The 19,549-nt window shown below is 44.5% G+C and overlaps 1 protein-coding gene across 4 annotated transcripts in view; it reads right to left on the bottom strand.

Annotated features, from left to right (window-relative positions):
* Positions 1-19,549, bottom strand: part of AGBL5 (AGBL carboxypeptidase 5) — a 503,530-nt gene that overhangs the window by 406,617 nt on the left and 77,364 nt on the right. For all 4 annotated transcript variants that reach the window (XM_086928124.1, XM_086928123.1, XM_086928126.1 and 1 more), the window contains exons 2-4: positions 12,282-12,398; positions 8,818-9,107; positions 5,559-5,730 (exon numbers count right to left, since the gene is read on the bottom strand). In XM_086928124.1, coding sequence (XP_086784250.1) covers positions 5,559-5,730; positions 8,818-9,038 — 393 coding nt within the window. In that variant the 5' untranslated portion in view covers positions 9,039-9,107; positions 12,282-12,398. The remainder of the gene's footprint in view (positions 1-5,558; positions 5,731-8,817; positions 9,108-12,281; positions 12,399-19,549) is intronic.

The following is a 19,549-nucleotide window of genomic DNA, read 5'->3' as shown; positions in this document are numbered from 1 at the left end:
TGGAGGCTGGCGGCTGGGTGCTACACACGAAGTTAGTAGGATGTGCACGCCGAGATACAAACCACCGACTACAGTTTAACCAAGGCTCGGGATGTACAGAATGTGGGCAGTGACGAGGATTGAGATCGCAGGTGAACACATATACGAGACAGACCTATCAAAGCTTGAATAAGGCCATCTGAAACTCGATGCTTTGCGGTGCTAAGTTCTAAGCTAGCCTGACAGCTCAGCTTTCTGCAGTGCATTTTAAAACGAGGCATCAAATGCGTGCCAGAAGCCGAAATCTGCTGGTCACAAGTTTAAATCTTCCTAGCCTTTTGGGCAACAAGCGGATTACCATTAAACTGAATAATAAACTGCTTAAGACCGGTATGAAACACTACATAAGTGCCGAACCATGTACTCCGACTTGTGGCAGAAATAACAGTGAATGCTAAAATGACTGCCTTTTAGGTCTCAGAAAAAAACTCAGATTGCAGTTTCCCCTGACTTGGTGATGAATTTTGAGAGCATGGATAATAAATAAATTAAAAAGGCTGGAAGATGATTCGAAACAAACCATGTATCCCGACTTTAGCACACACCGTTTACCGTACCCCATGGGTAAAGCAAGGGCCTTTCAATCCCCGTTCACAGAGCAGGCGCCGGACCTGAAAGAAATAACTGAGAAGCATTAGCGGGCTTGATGAAGTGTCATGTGTTTGGAGTCACTCGGCCATTAAACCTCACTCACCAGCACAGGCATGGTGTAATGCTCCATGCAGCCAGTCTGCAGTGCCGCTGCTATATTTTTAGGTCACTCTATGGTGGCAGGATAGTAAAGACCGTTTCCATTCACAGATTAGTTTTGATCTCGACTGCAGCTTCCCCGTAAAGCTGCGGAACACAAGAGGCAGACAGGCTTGATACGAAACGAGACTCCCGACATTCAAATGGATCAGACGGGTGGTTGCACCCACCAAGGTAGAATATTGCTGATTTAGTTAATGCTTTTGTTGCAGAATAGCACCATGAATAAACACAAATCGTGTTAGCTTTGTGAGTGTGGTGTGTGTCTGAATATCAGAAAACTGAGCTCAGGCTTACTCCTAGACAAGGACAGCAAGCCAGACGTGCATAATGGGGTAGCTAAACAAGCACGGTCCGGTTTCACTTTCCTACTTTGTGAAAGGTTTGTTATCTTTATGGGGCCATGTGTTTGAAACACCCATTAAGATAAAAAAGCTTTTACGTCAGAAGGAAGTCAGACGAGCCCATCCAAGTGGGCCGTCTGTAAAAGAGAAAAGTATATATCATCAGCACCTCTTTTCCAATGGCTGGCCATAGTTTAGCATAAACAGTGATGCCGGCCAATGGGAAAGAGGGGCGAGGCTTAAAGCCTGATATTCAAAGCCCCTCTAAATCATTCAATCTCGCAAGCGAGACTGCGCATGCGCAGCCTACGCAGGCTCGACCTAAAAATAAAATGTGCTGAACATTCTCTTCATAGGTATCCTGGATACCTTTGTGTCGCACACAATCTGGAGAACAATGTAAATGTTAGTAATCTGAGGCTGCAGGAATCAGTGTGTCTGTGCATCGCTGCTGGTTGGGGGGGCAGGATATTTTATGTTACCTGAGATACCGAGCAATGAATGCTGGGAAGCCAGTGAGAGTAATATAGAAGAAATTAAACTTATCCGAATAGCATATCTGCCAGGGACTACCAGTTGTAACAAGGGACTGACATGCACACAATTCCTTTTTCTTTGCCAGGTGCTCCACTCCCCTGTGCCTATATCAGTGCTATAAATATAGACAGACACTCAAAAAGAATGAAATACAAAACTTTTTCTATACTAACCAAAATGAAACATTACTGAAATATAGAATCAAAGTCTGAATCACTGGAATTTTTAGCATACTAATAAGTGATATTAGAACAGTTTAGGCGGCATTGCCAAGCACTTCTACAAATCATATTAGTAATAAAACTCCTAGATAAGGTAAGGGCGGCAAGGAAAGTGAAATAGAAGTATATGAATTTTAAGCCTCCTTTGTGGGTGGCTACCAGTGGCGAACCCAACTTTTGGGAAAGACAATATTAAAACTTTAGGCGCATTACGTTATTTAGGGGGCTTTTTACCAGAAAAAACACTGACTTCAAAATAATGGCTAACAGACAAACTAATATTTAACTTTTCTATTTTCATTGGGAAAAATGCCCAAAGAAATGGTATAACCCAGGCTGACAACCCACAAATCTTATAGCTCACAATTAATCACTGTGTTTGGGTATGCTACTTTATTCAAAGAAAATAGCTTTTGAATATTGAAGTTGTGTCAAAACACAAGGAAAAGCTCTAGAGTTCCCTACTTAGAGTAGGGTTTAAAAGACCAGGATGGTTGGGGAACCAGATGTCTCAGACACCATGTTTTCTATTACTGAACATCCATATAATACTACTCTAGAGTCCTAGCCCAATTAACTCAGCATCCAGTCATGACTGTCAACCAATCCAACAAATCAAAAACACTGCCAATAATAAATCATGCAAACTCACAACCCTACACACAATACTTCACTTCACAGCACTAACCCTCACGTGTCCTATAGTCCATTTAGTAACATACTCTGTGGAAATGGGTCACTCACAGACAAGTGGACAAGTGTTCCAGCCCCAGAATGCATTCTGACTTGCAAGATAACAGAGGATGTAAATCATAGGATAAAACGTTGTGCAAGTATGCCTTTTTTGTGTAAGTCCAGATGCTATTCTCACCAGGGCATCTCCGCCCTCCAAACCGGCCACCACACACTTCTAAACTCAGACACAGCAGCACTTCAGGTAGTCACAGAGGTGCACAAGGGTTCTCCAACTTACTCATCTCCCTTTTTCGTCAGCACTTCACATTTTTGGCTTGGGTATTAGAACCCACCCAAGAGTATGATGTATCTGCGGTAGTCTATGTCACCCGAGATGCTCTCTCATTTTTCAAAGGGTTTCATGAACTAATCAAAGATTCACAAAGTTTTCTGCAACACGCTATTGGGTGAAACTCCAACAAAAGCCTGAGAGCACTGCTTCTGTTATCCTTCACGTGTAAGGAAAGCCAGTCAAGCCAGGAGGTCAAGGAAGAGCCCCTGGTTGCCCGATGGATTTCCCTAGTTGGGTCCCTGTAAGTCACACAACACCATGACCATACACAAGGCAGAATGTTGGTGGTCCCAGCACACCAACTATGGTCCTGTAGCTAGGTCTCCATCTTGCATAGCATCTAGAGCCAGGCTCCTAAGTTCATCGATGGATGGCTATTTTAACGATTCCTACTTTGCAGCCTGTGTAGAATGTTGATTCTGCATATTTACCTTTAACGTGGTATTTCTAACAGAGATGGAAAATCCAGGACCTGCCATCATCATGACCAGTTTCAGGTGATTGTTGCCATACTTGCTTCAGATGTCCTGAGATTCTGGACTACTTTGTAGATCTTTTGAATGGGAGGAAAGGCCATAGAAATGTCTTTGGCTAAGCAATCAAAGTGAGGTTCTCTACATACTTTAGAGCTTTAAATACGGATGCAAAGCTTGTACATTTGGATAGGAAGAATGCATCGATTTCTGGCAATCCATTCACTGATAATTACAACAACAACAAGAGGAACCGTGAGCGGACAATATTTAGCGGGGTCCAGTGTACATGTCCGAACGACTAGTAGCACAGGAGGGGCACAAAGTTCCCCGACAAGAGTGTTTGCGACAAGAGCGCGTGCAGCATAGAAAAAGGGAGAAAGGGAAGGGCATTTCCCTTTTTGGAACTAAAACCCCCACACACCTAGCAAGCTAGATGTCATGCTTCATCATATGGGTTCTGCTCCTCGTCAGACTGGCGCTGCAATGTCTGACGGGCACCCGTAAAGGGGCTCTTTATCGGAGATCTTTTGTTCCGGCCATATGGTGCGTGTGGGTGAGAGGGCAAGTGGAGGTGTAGTCGTGAAGGAGTGGTGAAGATAAAAAATGTGGGTCATTCCACAAGGATATCTATTAGCGTGGCTGACACCCTTGATTAAAATAGTGGGAGGGGAGATAAATGCCAAGAAGTGTGTTCAGCAAAATACCTGCTACCCTTGGATCAGGTCAACATGTTTCTTGCTCAGGGGGCAATTCTTCAGGACCAAGGTGCTCAGTACTACACAGTGAATTAGAATTCAAATTAAAAAACTCAATGTACAACCTTATTCCAGGAGCTCGGAAGGCAGGCCAACAGGTCCTGCTATTGAGTGGCGACCCTAAGTGACTCCCTAAGGCACCTCGCACTCTGCTCTCGTGGGACCTGCGCCAATGGTCAGGTACCGTAAAGATGCGGTCACAGCCGTAACAACCTACCCCCACGAGCCTGGTCAGGGCAAAAGGTTGTACATTGAGTTTTTTAATTTTAATTCACAGTATGAAAAGATCAAACTCATGAACGAGCGTGATACACCTCAGCTAAAAATCATGATAAATAACAACACACATTAGAAGTGAAACTGCAAGTACAGAAGGACCAGCGTTGCTTGTTTAAAACTCAGAGGCAAAAGAAGAGGACATATGTACTTATGACATATGCTCTCCCACTTCAGGCAGATGAGTATGACATATGCTCTCCCACTTCAGGCAGATGAGTGTAATGTGTAAAGCGTCTTGTGGAGCAACCATGTCACATGAGCAGATCGTGGAGTCTGAGAATGGCAGCCGAAGCAAATACAAACAAGAGGAATGACTGTGAGGGGCATTGGTGTTAAGCACATCAAAGGGCTTCTCCTCCCCTAATTAGGTGAGGAGAAGCCGTTTCGGGAAACTGAAAGTACGGCCGGCCTGCGGCCGGCCATGAATAATTAGGGGAGGAGAAGCCCTTTGATGTGCTGGGCTGGCTGGCCCTGAATGCGCGTGCATGTTATCACGTGGTTCACGTGAACAGCATGAAAACCGCGGGGCTGAAAGCCCTTTGGTTTGACGATGTTTTCGCCACTTGAATTCTCGCTCCGCTCGATGCGCTTGCGCACATCGATAGGTCGCGAGACCTAAAAAGGGTGTACTAGAGGCTGTTGGCTTGAGAGGTTAAGGTTTGAATGTGGGACGTGATGGATTTCACCTGAAATTAGAAGCATGGTTCAATGTCTGTTGTAGTATACAAGTAGTGAAATTGGTAAGAGGAGAGGGAAGCAAAGAAAAAGGTGTCAAGTCTGTTTCCCCCAATAAAGATTTTATAGAAAAAAGGTGGCAAAGATACTGGTCAGGAGGCATCATAGTGGTGCTGTGGGTATTGCTGTACTAAAATACATCTAATATAACTTCAGAATGTCTCAAATGGCCGAATACAGAGCATAACAGGAAGCTGTATGGTTTCTAACAATTCAACAGTCATTTACTGAAATTTCAGGCTTACGGACAGCACATGTATGCTTCATTAGAAGGTCCTACCTCTCGAACAACGAAATTAGACCGCAGGAAATGTCATGGCGAGGCTCCAACTAGTAAAATATTTTAGGGAAATGCATGTTCTCAGAATGAGTAAAGGGAACACTGAAAAAAGTACCTCAAAAGCAGGCCTCTCTCGGATGCGTTCCCAACGTGGCTTTATGGGCAGGGTTCGAACAAAAGGGACCATGCCTTGGGCGTAAAGTTTGCTCTGCTTATTCATGTTCATGATGTGTATCTTGATCACCTTTCCTGGAGCGCCTCCTCGTACACTGAAATAAAACCAGGACCTACAAATGGAAACATGAAATTTCCTAAGAATTATTTCTGCCCTGATCATATGGATAAGAACCCTTTACATTCTTATTCGTGTTACTTAAGTTGAGCTACATAAAGAGAGACTTCGCCAGTAGGGCTATTTATATTTCTCAAGAGATACGAAACAAGTGGGGAATAGACCGGAGTGACCTCAAAGTGTCTCAGGCACACTCTTGCTGAGGGTGCTAGAATTGCAAAGTTAATGTTTGTCAAATAGCTGGTTTGGTTTCAGTGCAGTTCTGATATATTTATATCGCTGTACTGAATGGTTTATTCCAGCTCATGCTTCCACCAGTTCCTCTCCACCCTCCCCCCAAAGAGATACTCTGGATTTAGTGCATGACACTCTGCAGCAGGGATATTTCGTTATAATATCTGTCAGAATCACAGCACCTTACAAGAGGACACCTGCTTTACAAACAGAAAAGTGGATTTAATTATCCAGCTGAAGTAAAGTATAATTTCATTTCCAATCTTTTAACTGAGATGTAAAGATGAACACTAACTTTAATAAAGGTGGTCACTGTACATTACCTATAAAGTTTCGTGGACTACATTAAATGTACTCTATCCCTGGTGATACTGATCAGTTACTTTTCTTAAATATTGTGCAGTTTTTACGTTTAGGTTTTTTAAATCTGCACAGAGTGCACAGTCAAGATTCCTAGCTAATATTCCTTCATGCTATGTCTCCTGCAATAAAACATTGCATTCAGCACACTACGTTCAAAACTCTCACTAAAGACTACTTGCAGTAGTAACAAATCATTTGCAGACTGGATAGGGAAGCCCAGACCTCAAAAACATGCATAACTCAAGAAAAAAAAAAAAGAATATAACAATGTTACAAGTCCCATGGTTAAATGACACAGAGGAAAGGGGGAAGAACGGAAAAGGAAGAAATAAAATGGCCAAGTGACATGGAAAAAACATGTTTTGGGGGGGGAGTAATGGTACTTAATCCAGTGATAACTAATCACTTTAGGATAATTAGAATTGTACTCAAACACACTTAGTAATCTACCAAAGTTACTACTTGCATCCACTCAGTTTTTTCACCTTTTGGACGTTAACCTCCAGCTGTCACTGCTTGATATTATTTTCTCGGACATTATGATTGACACAAGACTATCACACTAGCAGATATGACCAATTTTTTCAACACATCACTGACCTTGAGGGAACAGCTAAGAGCAACTTTATAGGAGGGAGGACTTCTTTCAGAATGTACATCAGAGGCCTATTAGCAAAACACACCCAGCAAGCCCATATAGCCTTTGTGGTTTTAAACATCTGATTCTTCTCAAAAACCACAGCAAATCTAAGTGCAGTTAGCCATCATATGTACCAGTCATTTCCTTCACGGTGCCAACTATTTTTGACTACATTAAACTTGCTTTGAAAAATGTGTATGGTGCCCAAGGGGAGTTGTGAAATATAAGTATCAACATGGAAAAGACTGATTTAAAAAAATGCAGCCCAGTATTCGTTTTAGTTTGTTTTTTATCACAGTGGGATCCAACACAGACATTAATTTATAGACTCATTAAGTTTTAGACTAGGGACAAGTCTTTAAAGGCTAGGGGCTAGATGTAGGTAAATCTAATTTACAGATTCATAAATACCGAATTTTACTGATTCGGTATTTATGAATCGGTAAATTAGAAGGAGGCAGATGTAGGTAATTTTTAAAACACAATTACCGAATCTGTAAGAATCTGTTTTTACTGATTCGGTAAATACCGAATCGGTATTGCCCATTGATTCCTATGTGCATTGAAGCCCATAGGAATCAATGGGAAATACCGATTCGGTATTTACCGAATCTGTAAATACCGAATCCTGCAAGTGTGCAGGGGGTGTCACTTTGACACCCTCTAGCACCCCAAATACAGGCTTGTGTGACATGTGGCACACATATATGCCCTAAGGGGATGTCTGTGTGTCACATGGCACAGGTGTGCATGCACAGATGTGCATGCACACCTGAATTCGGTATTTTACCACCCAATAGGATTGGGTGGTAAATACTGACTCCTGAAGGGCATGTGGCACTCTGTGAAGTGCCACCTACATATTGATTTACAGAATCGGTAAATCTACCGATTCGGTAAATCAGATGCCCCCTACATCTCAAAAGCCAAATACCGGTCGGAAACGGCCGAAATCGGCCGTTTCCGACCGGTATTAAGGCTACTACATCTGGCCCTAGATGCCCACAGGCATGTAACGGGGTGTTTATGAAGTAAGATCTTTGCTGGATTAGACATAACTTTGCTACAGCAGTTTTGAGTTTTTTCCAATATACTTAGAAGTCCAGGTAACTTCTTTATTTTATTGCTATTTGCAGATTTTTGCAACATGTATTCATTCCACTTAAGTGATAGAATATATATATCTTGCTTGACAAATGTGACCGTTTATCAAATTCAGTTTCTCAACTGGTAATGTGTATACCAACCTAGAAAAAATTGATTTTATAAGAAAGCAGGTAAAATCACGGATTGGTTCAAACAAAATTCAAAAGGGCTTTGGAAATGAACTCCAAGTTAGCATGTAACACTGTCGTGAAACACGTGGCTACAATGAATCTATGTGCTACAAGTTATTTGTCCTCACTCTGGGTATCATGGCAAACTCTTCCTTAAATCGTCATGAAAAGGTGAACTAGACCCATTAACAAGCAGTCATTCATAGCTATCATTTGTTCACTAGGGAGCCTGCTATAAGAAAGCAGAACAATGCCTTTGTTGTTGGCAGACTTAGCAGTGACATTTTTAAAGGAATGTTTCCTAAACATGCAACCCTGAAAAGGAAAGAAAACCTCAAGACCAAAGCTGTATAGCATCATGAAAAGAAAGTTAAAATCTCAAGCTATCGTACTGATGCACTCAATAAGTACACACAGAGTGATTAATGTATCAGTCACTCACAACAGCCACAGAGAAGGAATACAAGATCTTAAGCATTATACAATGTAAAAGAAACAGAAAAACATATGGATAGAAGCAAAGAATGCTTAAGGGCTGGATTTTTAAAATTGACTGGTAGAATTTTACCGGTTTCCATTTTCATACGTCGTATCGGCACAGTCTGGTTTGGTCCACACATTGAACTCATAATCAGCAGGCGGCAGAGAGCTTCCGAAACCAGCAGACCCACTGCTGCCACTTCCAGTCACGTCCCCATCGCCTTCTTGGTGTTCTACCTTCTCAACACGGGCAAGGTTCCCAGAGTCAAACTTGGAGCTGAACAAGAAGTTGCCGCAACGGATCTCCATGTTCAGTCACGCACAGTGAGGGGTTTCATTCCCGTACTGGCAGCAATGCTGCTAGGAGTTCCCAAGGACCTGTGGAGGGAAAAAACAAAGAATACAATTCAAACATAGATTTCTTAAAACCCCGTCCTGCATACAATTGCAACCAAGAAAAACACTACAATCAAGAGTACACGTGATAAATACACTAGAGAGCCAACAGTAACTCCAATCCCAAAAGGTGTCTATAACAATTTCCACATTGTTGCGAATGCCCTAGCAAAATCAATCCGTGATACTCGGTCAGATCTCATGACTGAGTCATGACATTAACCAAGCAGTCAATGGATAATTTACATAATCCACAATAAGGGAATAATATAGGTGACCATCAGCTGTGCATGAGCACTTACATGTACGGTGTGTCCTTTTACAGCACCGCTGCCTCATTGTGTGCAGTAAGTATACATAACCCTCTCACGTTCTCATGCTGTAATGCAAGGCGGACTTGCTAAATCTACCTTAATGCTCGGGTGTACCTTCAAGCATCTACTGTTAGGGTTATATTGCTGACATTTTCCGTGGGCGTTTTGCTTGTGGTGTAAAACTGACATTTAAGCATTACTATAAACTGTAATTCGGCCAAAGTTATGTATTAACACTTCATAGTATATCGTTATTTTTACTTCTACTCTTGGTGTTACCTCCACTTTTTATTGCATTTTCACATTACTTCATACTCACAGTCTTTTACCTCACATTACAGCATTTAAACACTTCATGTTTTTTGTCATCGCCATTTAGTTTTAGTATTATAAAAGATCAGGCACAACCTTTCCTTCTCAATACAATGAGGAGGAAGAATACCAGAGATGCAGACGAATAGCAGCAGGCAGAGTATGCATGCAAGCATAAACGTCAGGCACAAATTCTGGTTCTTTCTTCTTTTTCATGAAATTTTCAAGTTAAAACCCTGATCACTTCTGGGATGCTAACTGTGTACCTTCTAACTAATGCGAACATGGCAGAGTGGTGAGGCACTGGTTATAAATTTGCACCATTCAGATTTGCAACTCCCACATTCTGATATTCCAACAGAACACATCTGATTGTGGGCTATCAGCATGAACAGTTTGCATCAGGTTTCACCTGCTGAAAATTGCGGGGGCAAACTCTGCCTCCTGTTAAACTTGCAGGCTGCTTTGGTTGATTTTTTTTTGCACCAAAAATGGAATTATTGGCCCATATAAAATCAGGGCCCAAATGTATTCTGGTTACAGCAGTGTTCATTTTCACATTTCCTCCACCTCCTTCTTAAACTACTGCAAATCACCTTTGAACAAGAAACGAGGATATGGCTTGAGTAATATAACCACCGATCATGTATACTGCCGGTGTCCGTCTGTACCAGATTTCATGGTATGGTTGTGATGTTGTGATGTATAAAATAATTTCTCTCTAACCAAAGTGAGATATTCCATTCCTTTGCCATAAAAAGTAGACATGAAAATCTTCGTTACATGCATCGTGCTAGCAATTTTTAAAAAGTGCCACTCCCCCAAGCTTAGTAACTGTATAGTCAGGCTAAAGTACACCTGAAAACATCTCACAAAGGTCTCTGCTATAATAGAAAGCTGCAACCATCAATGAATAAAACCATTATCTTCACAAACAAATTGTTCTCTAAGATCCCGATAAGTGAAATTCTGACGATCCCTAAGAATGAAGATTAAGGGTACTATGTGTGCCAACATAGAGCTGCTATGCCCACTCTTTTACTCGGGCGTATCAAAGACTTTGATGCACACTAAACAGTTGAAGCCGGTAATGGAAAATCTGGGAGAGGAGAGATACTCAAGACTAGTTTAAGGGTGTTAACGTGTAAAGGAAAGGAAGGGAACCAAGGCTGGAGGTAAGATTTCAAGTATCATGGTCAATACTGAACACTAGACCCTGCTGCAGAACACTGCCCTGTACCATTACCCTTTAAACCAGGATAGAACCTCAGCTTAACTGTGAATCCCTTGGCTTGAAAAGCCGACACTAGTTATTTATCGAAAGTATTCACTGTCCTAGAGTGTGCTGCAGTTCTGCTAGAGGGCTCCATTTGGGTGGGCTCTCTTGTCAGCCATATTCCCAGCATATATCAAAAGTTTTCCACTCATTCAATCTAAAACACATTACAAGATTTTGCAGTTTACAAGCCTGAAAATATGTAAATATGTTTTACCACTTATCAAAACTTTGGCAATGCAGAAAAAGTATACAAGTACTCAACGTAATCACGGGGCCAATTTCTCAGCTAATTATGAAAGAAAGTAAACAATATAGGAGAAAATTTGCTGCTACCCAACATTCAATATAAAGATAAAACAATATCCCAAAAAGACCGAAACGCCGTCGACCTTCCCAGCGCAAATAACAGGCGCATTCTGTATTTGATTGTGTGCTGTATATAACTAAGTGTACTTGATAATCGCGTTATTTCCTTGAATATCAAAACTACTAAAAAAAAAACTTTTTTTCCAAAATTATTTGAATAGGTGTCTCCTTTTTCTGATCCATGTAATGTCTGGTGCATACAATATAAATTGTCTTTACACTTATACCTTTTGGGATATTGTTTTATCTTTATACCCAGCACCCTAATCCCGATTGGTTTATGGGTCACACTGCTGTTTTCCTTACAAAAACCCAACATTCAAGGCACAGGTTAATTTGCATCAAGGATCTGCCTGGTTAACTTTGCAAAAATGTTACAGCAAACAGATATTACCGACCGTAACACAGGATTTTCTGCCCACTTAATGAGAAAAGATAGCAGACTCGTGAACATCCCTTGCACCCCAAGGCAAAGGAAATGTTTCTCACGTTGTTCATCTGTTGCTAAATTGGATCAACGTCACACCACTGCATGGGGATACCAATAAATAAATGTAGCCAGAATAGGCTTGAAATTACAGACTTCAACTAAGGGAGGGAGCATTATTAAATAAAGGGAAAGAAAAGCAAAGGACTTTTGGAAGCATATCAAAGACCGGGTAACATGTTTTGTGAAGCTGTGTGTCTTTCTTTGAAAGACAATAGGCATATGCGATGACAGAAAGATCAATTTTAACTCACAGTTCTAAATGTCACAAGATGGAAGATTACTAATATGTCATAAGATCATCAGCAATACTTAAAGAAAAAACATTATTGACAAGGATCGAAGCAAGCAGTATTTTTTTCAAGTTTATTCAAGGTCAGATTACTTGGTCTACTTACCACAAATAAATTTGCCTTTTAATCTGGTTCATCCATACTGGCTACAGTCAAATGCAGTTCAGAAGTGATATTGATTCAGCCACAAACTAAGATGCATAATACTTCAAGACGACTTCTCTACAACAACAAAACAAAAATAGCAAATAAATACATATTTGAAAATCAACGGAAAGCAAAGAATCTGCAGTTTTGCAGACGTTTAACATTTGTGAACTCTGTCCATACATCATGCACAACAAGGAAGCAAGTTTAAAGCCTGGAGTAACAAGCATTTGCAATGCAATAGGTCTCGCATTTACTAGAGTGTGAGCTATTGGCATTGTAAATGTCAATGCCTTTTATTTACTTGTGGATTTTTAAAACATAAATAAGAAGAATGTCCTCGTTGTCTGTCTGACGGTGCCTCACAATGTTGAGTGTCTCACAGTCTGGCTCTGTGGGTAGGAGGGTGTCTTGCACTGTAGGCCTCTGTGGGTAGGATAGTGTCTTGTAGTCTGGCTCTGTGGGTAGGAGGGTGTCTTGTAGTCTGGCTCTGTGGGTCGGAGGGGGTCTTGTAGTCTGGCTCTGTGGGTTGGAGGGTGTCTTGCACTGTAAGCCTCTGTGGGTAGGAGAGTGTCTTGTAGTCTGGCTCTGTGGGTAGGGAGGTGTCTTGCACTGTAGGCCTCTGTGGGTGGAAGGGTGTCTTGCACTATAGGCATCTGTAGGTAGGATAGTGTCTTGTAGTCTGCCTCTGTGGGTAGGAGGATGTCCTGTAGTCTGCCTCTGTGGGTAGGAGGGTGTTCTGTAGTCTGCCTCTGTGGGTAGGAGGGTGTCCTGTAGTCTGCCTCTGTGGGTAGGAGGGTGTCCTGTAGTCTGCCTCTGTGGGTAGGAGGGTGTCTTGCACTGTAGGCCTCTGTGAGTAGGAGGGCGTCTTGTAGTCTGCCTCTGTGGGTATGAGGGTGTCTTGCATTTTAGGCCTCTGTGGGTTGGAGGGGGTCTTGCATTTTAGGCCTCTGTGGGTTGGAGGGTGTCTTGCATTTTAGGCCTCTGTGGGTTGGAGGGTGTCTTGCATTTTAGGCCTCTGTGGGTTGGAGGGTGTCTTGCACTGTAGGCCTCTGTGGGTTGGAGGGTGTCTTGCACTGTAGGCCTGTGTGGCTAGGAGAGTGTCTTGTAGTCTGGCTCTGTGGGTAGGGAGGTGTCTTGCACTGTAGGCCTCTGTGGGTGGAAGGGTGTCTTGCACTATAGGCATCTGTAGGTAGGATAGTGTCCTGTAGTCTGCCTCTGTGGGTAGGAGGATGTCCTATAGTCTGCCTCTGGGTAGGAGGATGTCCTATAGTCTGCCTCTGGGTAGGAGGGTGTCTTGTAGTCTGCCTCTGTGGGTAGGAGGGTGTCCTGTAGTCTGCCTCTGGGTAGGAGGGTGTCCTGTAGTCTGCCTCTGTGGGTAGGAGGGTGTCCTGTAGTCTGCCTCTGTGGGTAGGAGGGTGTCCTGTAGTCTGCCTCTGTGGGTAGGAGGGTGTCCTGTAGTCTGCCTCTGTGGGTAGGAGGATGTCCTGTAGTCTGCCTCTGTGGGTAGGAGGGTGTCCTGTAGTCTGCCTCTGTGGGTATGAGGGTGTCTTGAATTTTAGGCATCTGTGGGTAGGAAGGTGTCTTGCACTGTAGGCCTCTTGAGTAGGAGGGTGTCTTGTAGTCTGCCTCTGTGGATAGGAGGGTGTCTTGCATTGTAGGCCTCTATGGGTAGGAAGGTGTCTTGTAGTCTGCCTCTGTGGGTAGGAGGGTGTCTTGTAATCTGCCTCTGTGGGTAGGAGGGTGTCTTGCATTGTAGGCCTCTGTGGGTGTCTTGCATTGTAAGCCTCTGTGAGTAGGAGGGTGTCTTGTAGTCTGGCTCTGTGGGTCGGAGGGTATCTTGCATTGTAGGCCTCTAGGCCTCTGTGGGTATGAGGGTGTCTTGAACTCTAGGCCTCTGTGGGTAGGAGGGTGTCTTGTAGTCTGCCTTTGTGAGTAGAAGCGCCTCACAATGTGCCTCAGCCTCACCGAGAATGCCTTTCATTTTAGACCTCTGTGTTTGTAGGGTGACTCACAATATGTCTCTCTTCCCATCTCTGCTTTCTGCAGCTGTCTCGCAGACTAAGCCTCGGTGTGCAAGAAGGTGTCTTGCTGTGTGTTTCTTTGGTAAGAATATCTCTCGGTCTGGTTCACAGTCTGTCTCTAAATGTCAGAGGGGGCCTCATATTCTAGGCCTCTCCGTGTGGCAGCGTGTCACTGTAAACAGTGCCCTCACAGTCTGTCTAGGTCCGTTTGTGCCGGTCTTTCGGTGTCTTGCTGTGTTGAGAGTGTCATACAGCCTACCTCGCCACCTGTCGATGGATGGTGGTGAGGGATGGTGACTTGCAGTCTGTCTCTGTGATGAGAGTGTCTCACAGTCTGTTTCACAGAGTGTTTAAGCCTCTCTATGGTAGCAGTGTCTCACGGTCTCTACCTCTCGGAGGGAGCCTTTCATTCTAGGTTTCTGTGTCTTATTTTAGTGTGGCTCACTGTGACAATCTGATGAGAATGTCTCACAGTCCATCTCGGCTTTCTGAAGCTATCTCGCTGACAAAGCATGTGTGAGTCTGTCCATCCCTCAGGCCATCTCTATGTTCAGAGTCGGTCCCTCAATCTGTTTGACAGTCGGAATCTAGCGGTTGGCGAGGTGGGGGGAGTCTCGGTAGGATGGTGCCTAGCAGTCTATCTCTGTGGTGAGAGGGTCTCAAAGTTAGGTTTGCTGACACAGCGACTCTGAGGCGAGAGTGTCTCGCTGTCTGTCTGACATTGTGTGACAGTCTGTAACGGTTCCTGTGGGGAAAGCGTCTGACAGTTTTCCTGACAGGCTTTTCCTGAAGGGTTGCACCTGCTGAGACCTGTGTGGATGAAAGCGGCGAGGTGGAGTGTACTCACAGCACGCACAGCGCGTAGGCCCCGCTGATGGACTCACTGACCCGCACCAGGAAGCAGTCGTCCTTGCCGGACTTGGACAGGTGGTGTTCGGCCTTTGAGCGGGTGATGTTTCCCTGGCACCAGATATTGACATTGGCTGCAAGAACCACTGAAACCCGGATTTCGCTCTAAGCGCTCCCTTTGCAGCTGTGTGATCCTCAGCGACCGCCTCAGCTGTGGCCCTGCAGTCAGGCCAGCAGTGTACTTCCTTCTCCTCTCCAAAGAACCCAGAGACTGCCCGGCACTCTCCCCGTGAGACAGTCTTGCACCGCCCTGAGACAGCCTCAGCTCTCTAGATCTCCTCCATCCGAAGCAGCAGCCCCCATCTCCCCTTCTCTGCGGAGCGCCCCCTTCCACCGACTCTCTTTAATATCCCCCTCGCTCGGTTTCCTGTTTGAACTCAACAGAATCAACAAGACGTGAGCGAAACCGAAACCTGTTGTGGGGCGGGACTTCCATCTTCTAAAGCCCGCACCCACGGAGTGGCTGGCCCAGAGAGGAGCAGTGGTGACACGGGGCTCCCATGCCCGAGGGAGAGCCCCGCGGAGGCTGCAGAGTCTGGAATGGCACCGATGCGGTGAGTGGGATTAGTTGTGGGGGGTCTCTGTATGTGTATGTGTGTGTGTGCGTGTGCGTGCGTGTGCGTGTGTGTGTGTGTGGGGGCGGGGGGAGGTGTGTGTCTGTATGCGGCGGGGGGGAGGTTTGTGTCTGTATGCGGCGGGGAGGTGTGGTGTGCGTCTCTATGTGTGCGCTCGTGTGTGTGTGTATGCGTGCGTGTAGGTGCGCTCGTGTGTGTCTCTGTGTGTATGTGCGTGTGCGTGTGCAAAAGCAGGGGAAGTGTGCCTGTGTGTGTTGGAGGCTAAAGGAGACAGGAGATGGTGAACGCGCGCAACCTGATCTGATTACGGCAGGCTGCGCGTGCCCATCTCTGGTCTCCTCTTGCCTCGTAAGCTGAGCTGAAAACTATAGGTCTCGCAGGGAGAGCGCGCTTTGCGCTCTTCGCCAGGGCGAGACCTAAAAATTGAATCAGTTTGCTGCTTGACATGGGAATATTAGTCTTCTCCCAGTCTGTAGAAGGATATTCTATTAGGCTCTCTATTTTGAACAGTAACTTTAGCTCCAATGGTGGATAGCTAATTTGTTCAACATTTCTGGGCCAAGCTAGGGGCTCCTGTAGTTTTTTTCTTCTTTTTATCATTGCCTTGTTGATCTACACTTGGATGCCTTTCCTGGTGTTACGTTGAGGTGCAAACCCTATTATGTAAAATCAAGCCACAGCTCTCTAGAACCATCGCCCTATTAATAGTGTCGCTGGTTCATATGCAAGTTCTTATGTGTGTGTTTACCTCCTCTCTCCACCATTCGCCTGTCCCTGCTCAGATGCGGACTATTCACTACTCTACTTATTCATGCTTCACAGAGTGCCATAAGAAGCAATTAAAACCCACTCGAACTAAAAATTTTACACAAAAAAAACCACTTGAACAGTAGAAAAGGGATGCTTTCAGAAATAAAACATTGGAAAATGAAGACGGAAGGAAACACAAATGCTAATACTCATTTACTGCAGTGGGGAAAGAGACACATGTAAATCAGTCTTGCCTAGCTACTCTGAGAAAAGCTAGGGGCATGTAGAGTCTGGAATAGGAAACACAAACTAGTAATACAAACATTGGAAAAGCAAATAGGTCTGGGTTTAAAAGGCCAAGCTACTGTCTTTGCTAATGTTTTTTTCCTTTCACATGCATGCGTCAAGATACAGGTGCACACACGGCTGGTAATGTTGGAAAGGCTTTCAATTAAAGAAAAAACATTCAAAGATGGCCACTGATAGACATACATTCGTGACAGCAGATGGCCAGGTTAGATCGATGAATTTATGTATTTATTTTAAGTTAGGACACAAAAAATATTGTGTGGCCTGGCAGCCAACCGCATCTGAGCTGGTGGGGAATAGAGCAGGGAGTTGGGTGGGCAGCATCGGGAAGATAGGAAACAAGAAGCAGGAACATAGTATGGGAAACACAATCACTTCCATGAAATGGAACACTGGCGCACAGAGGAAGGAGACACCATCCAATCTTAACACGTTGAGAACGAAATGCTTTTTGGCAGGACAAAAGTAGGAAAAGGATGGAAAGCTAAAGATTAAGAAACTGACAAATGAGATAAACAAAGCTGAATCCAATCATGAGAAAGGGCTGACCTAAAGTCCACTTCTAAATATAGGTAGAACCTTGGAAACACTGGTACGAAATCATACAAATGGTAAAAGAGTGTAATATAAATACTAGAATAACATTTAAAGTAGCTAAGAAATGAGAACAAGGAAAGGGTTTACAAGTGTTACACTCACCAACACTAAGATCATGAGCAGGCCTTTTTAGGTCTTGCCTGAGCCAATGAGCTTGCGCATTGCTCCGGCGAGATTATAGTAAGCGGAAAAGAAAAGTCTAGCAAAACGGCTGCGGATCGCATACAGTTCATGTGACCTATGCGCGTGCACACCTTCGCCAGCCACATAACACACCACCATTTATCTGTGCTTCGGCATCAGACTTCAAAGGCTGCCGCTCCCCTGCCCCCGCATCAGACTTCAAAAGGAATGCGCTCCCGCTCCCCCATAACAGCAATGCAGAGAGCTTGTTTCTGGACGAAAGTGAAAGCCTACCGTGCTTGTTTACAGTAGCCTTGCTCCTCAAATGCTGTTGCTGTGTTGCCATCTCTCTAGGGACACAGCTTAAATACACTAGACTTGCTAGCTGTAATGTTACATCCGCTATGCTTTGCCTCTAGGGACGGTGATCCCTCGCAGGCTGTGCTGACTCTGCCCCTCCTGATTCTGAAACTGACCAACGCAGTCACCACGCAGTCTCTTCTTTCTGTCTTATGATGTCTGCCCTGCCACCATTTACTTTGGACCCTCACCCTCGTCACCCTCACCCAGACCCCCTCACCCAGCCCCCCCTCACCCTCAGTCCCCCTCACCCTCAGTCCCCCTCACCCTCAGTCCCCCTCACCCTCAGTCCCCCTCACCCTCAGTCCCCCTCACCCTCAGTCCCCCTCACCCGCACCCTCAGTCCCCCTCACCCTAACACCCCTTCACCCTCACACCCACTCACAACCCTCACTCACCCTCAAACCCTCACACCACCACACACCCTCACCCTAACACACCACATCACTCTGGGACACCAGCACACACCCTCACCCTCACACACCACGTCACTCAGGGGCACCACCACGTCACTCAGGGGCACCACCACGTCACTCTGGGACACCTCCACACCACTCTGGGACACCTCCACACCACTCTGGGACACCTCCACACCATTCTGGGACACCTCCACACCACTCTGGGACACCTCCACACCACTCTGGGACACCTCCACACCACTCTGGGACACCTCCACACCACTCTACTACACCACCACATAACTCAAGGGCACCACCACATCACTCAGTGGCACCACCACATCACTCAGGGGCACCACCACATCACTCAGGGGCACCACCACATCACTCAGGGGCACCACCACATCACTCTAATACACCACCACATCATCACTGTCCTTGTTTGCTACCAACACGCATTACCATAGCCAATAGGACTTGCATTAGGAAAGTGTAAGCTATTGGCTTTGGGAATAACAATGCTATTAATTTATATATTTTCAAAGCCAACACATATTTTAAAAAATGCTCATTTACAATACCAATAGCTCACACTTTCCTAATGGGAGACCTATTGCATTGCAAATGCTTATTAATCTACTTACAGCTGCACATTGAATTGAGAAAGCTACCTTGTAAAAAGAATACTATAGAGTGCATCATCAGCCTTAACAACAATCAACCTTATGTCCAACAGTCCACCAGCCGTCTTACAAGTAGAACATCTCAAGAACTTACATTAGCTCAACACTCTTTAAGGTCTTCAATAGTCAATTTCTGGGACTTCATACACAGTCACACATTACCACACAAAGTTAGTTGGCACCACCATAGGCATCTACTTCTCGGCCTGTGTAACTTTTCCATCCACGCAGATCTGGGACATTAACAGGAAACAGGGTCCTTCTTGTTCACTTTAAAAAGCCGTTTTACATTTGTTGGGCAGTTTTTTTTCCAATCTAAAAACATTTTCTTCTTAAATAGATAACAAGCTATTAACTAGCCACTGCCCTTTCTATTATTGAAGAAAAAGCAGTACAGAAGCCTGCGTGTAAGCTTTATATTGAGAATCGAAGTAGCATGCTACACCCGAGGTTGAGATGCACAGAGAAATTGGTGCCAGTTATTTAATGTATGTTTTT

This window comes from Lissotriton vulgaris, chromosome 6 (genome assembly GCF_964263255.1).
Source record: "Lissotriton vulgaris chromosome 6, aLisVul1.2, whole genome shotgun sequence".
NCBI lineage: Eukaryota > Metazoa > Chordata > Amphibia > Caudata > Salamandridae > Lissotriton > Lissotriton vulgaris.
Note: the sequence above shows the minus strand (reverse complement) of the source record. Positions and strands in the feature narration are given on the sequence as shown.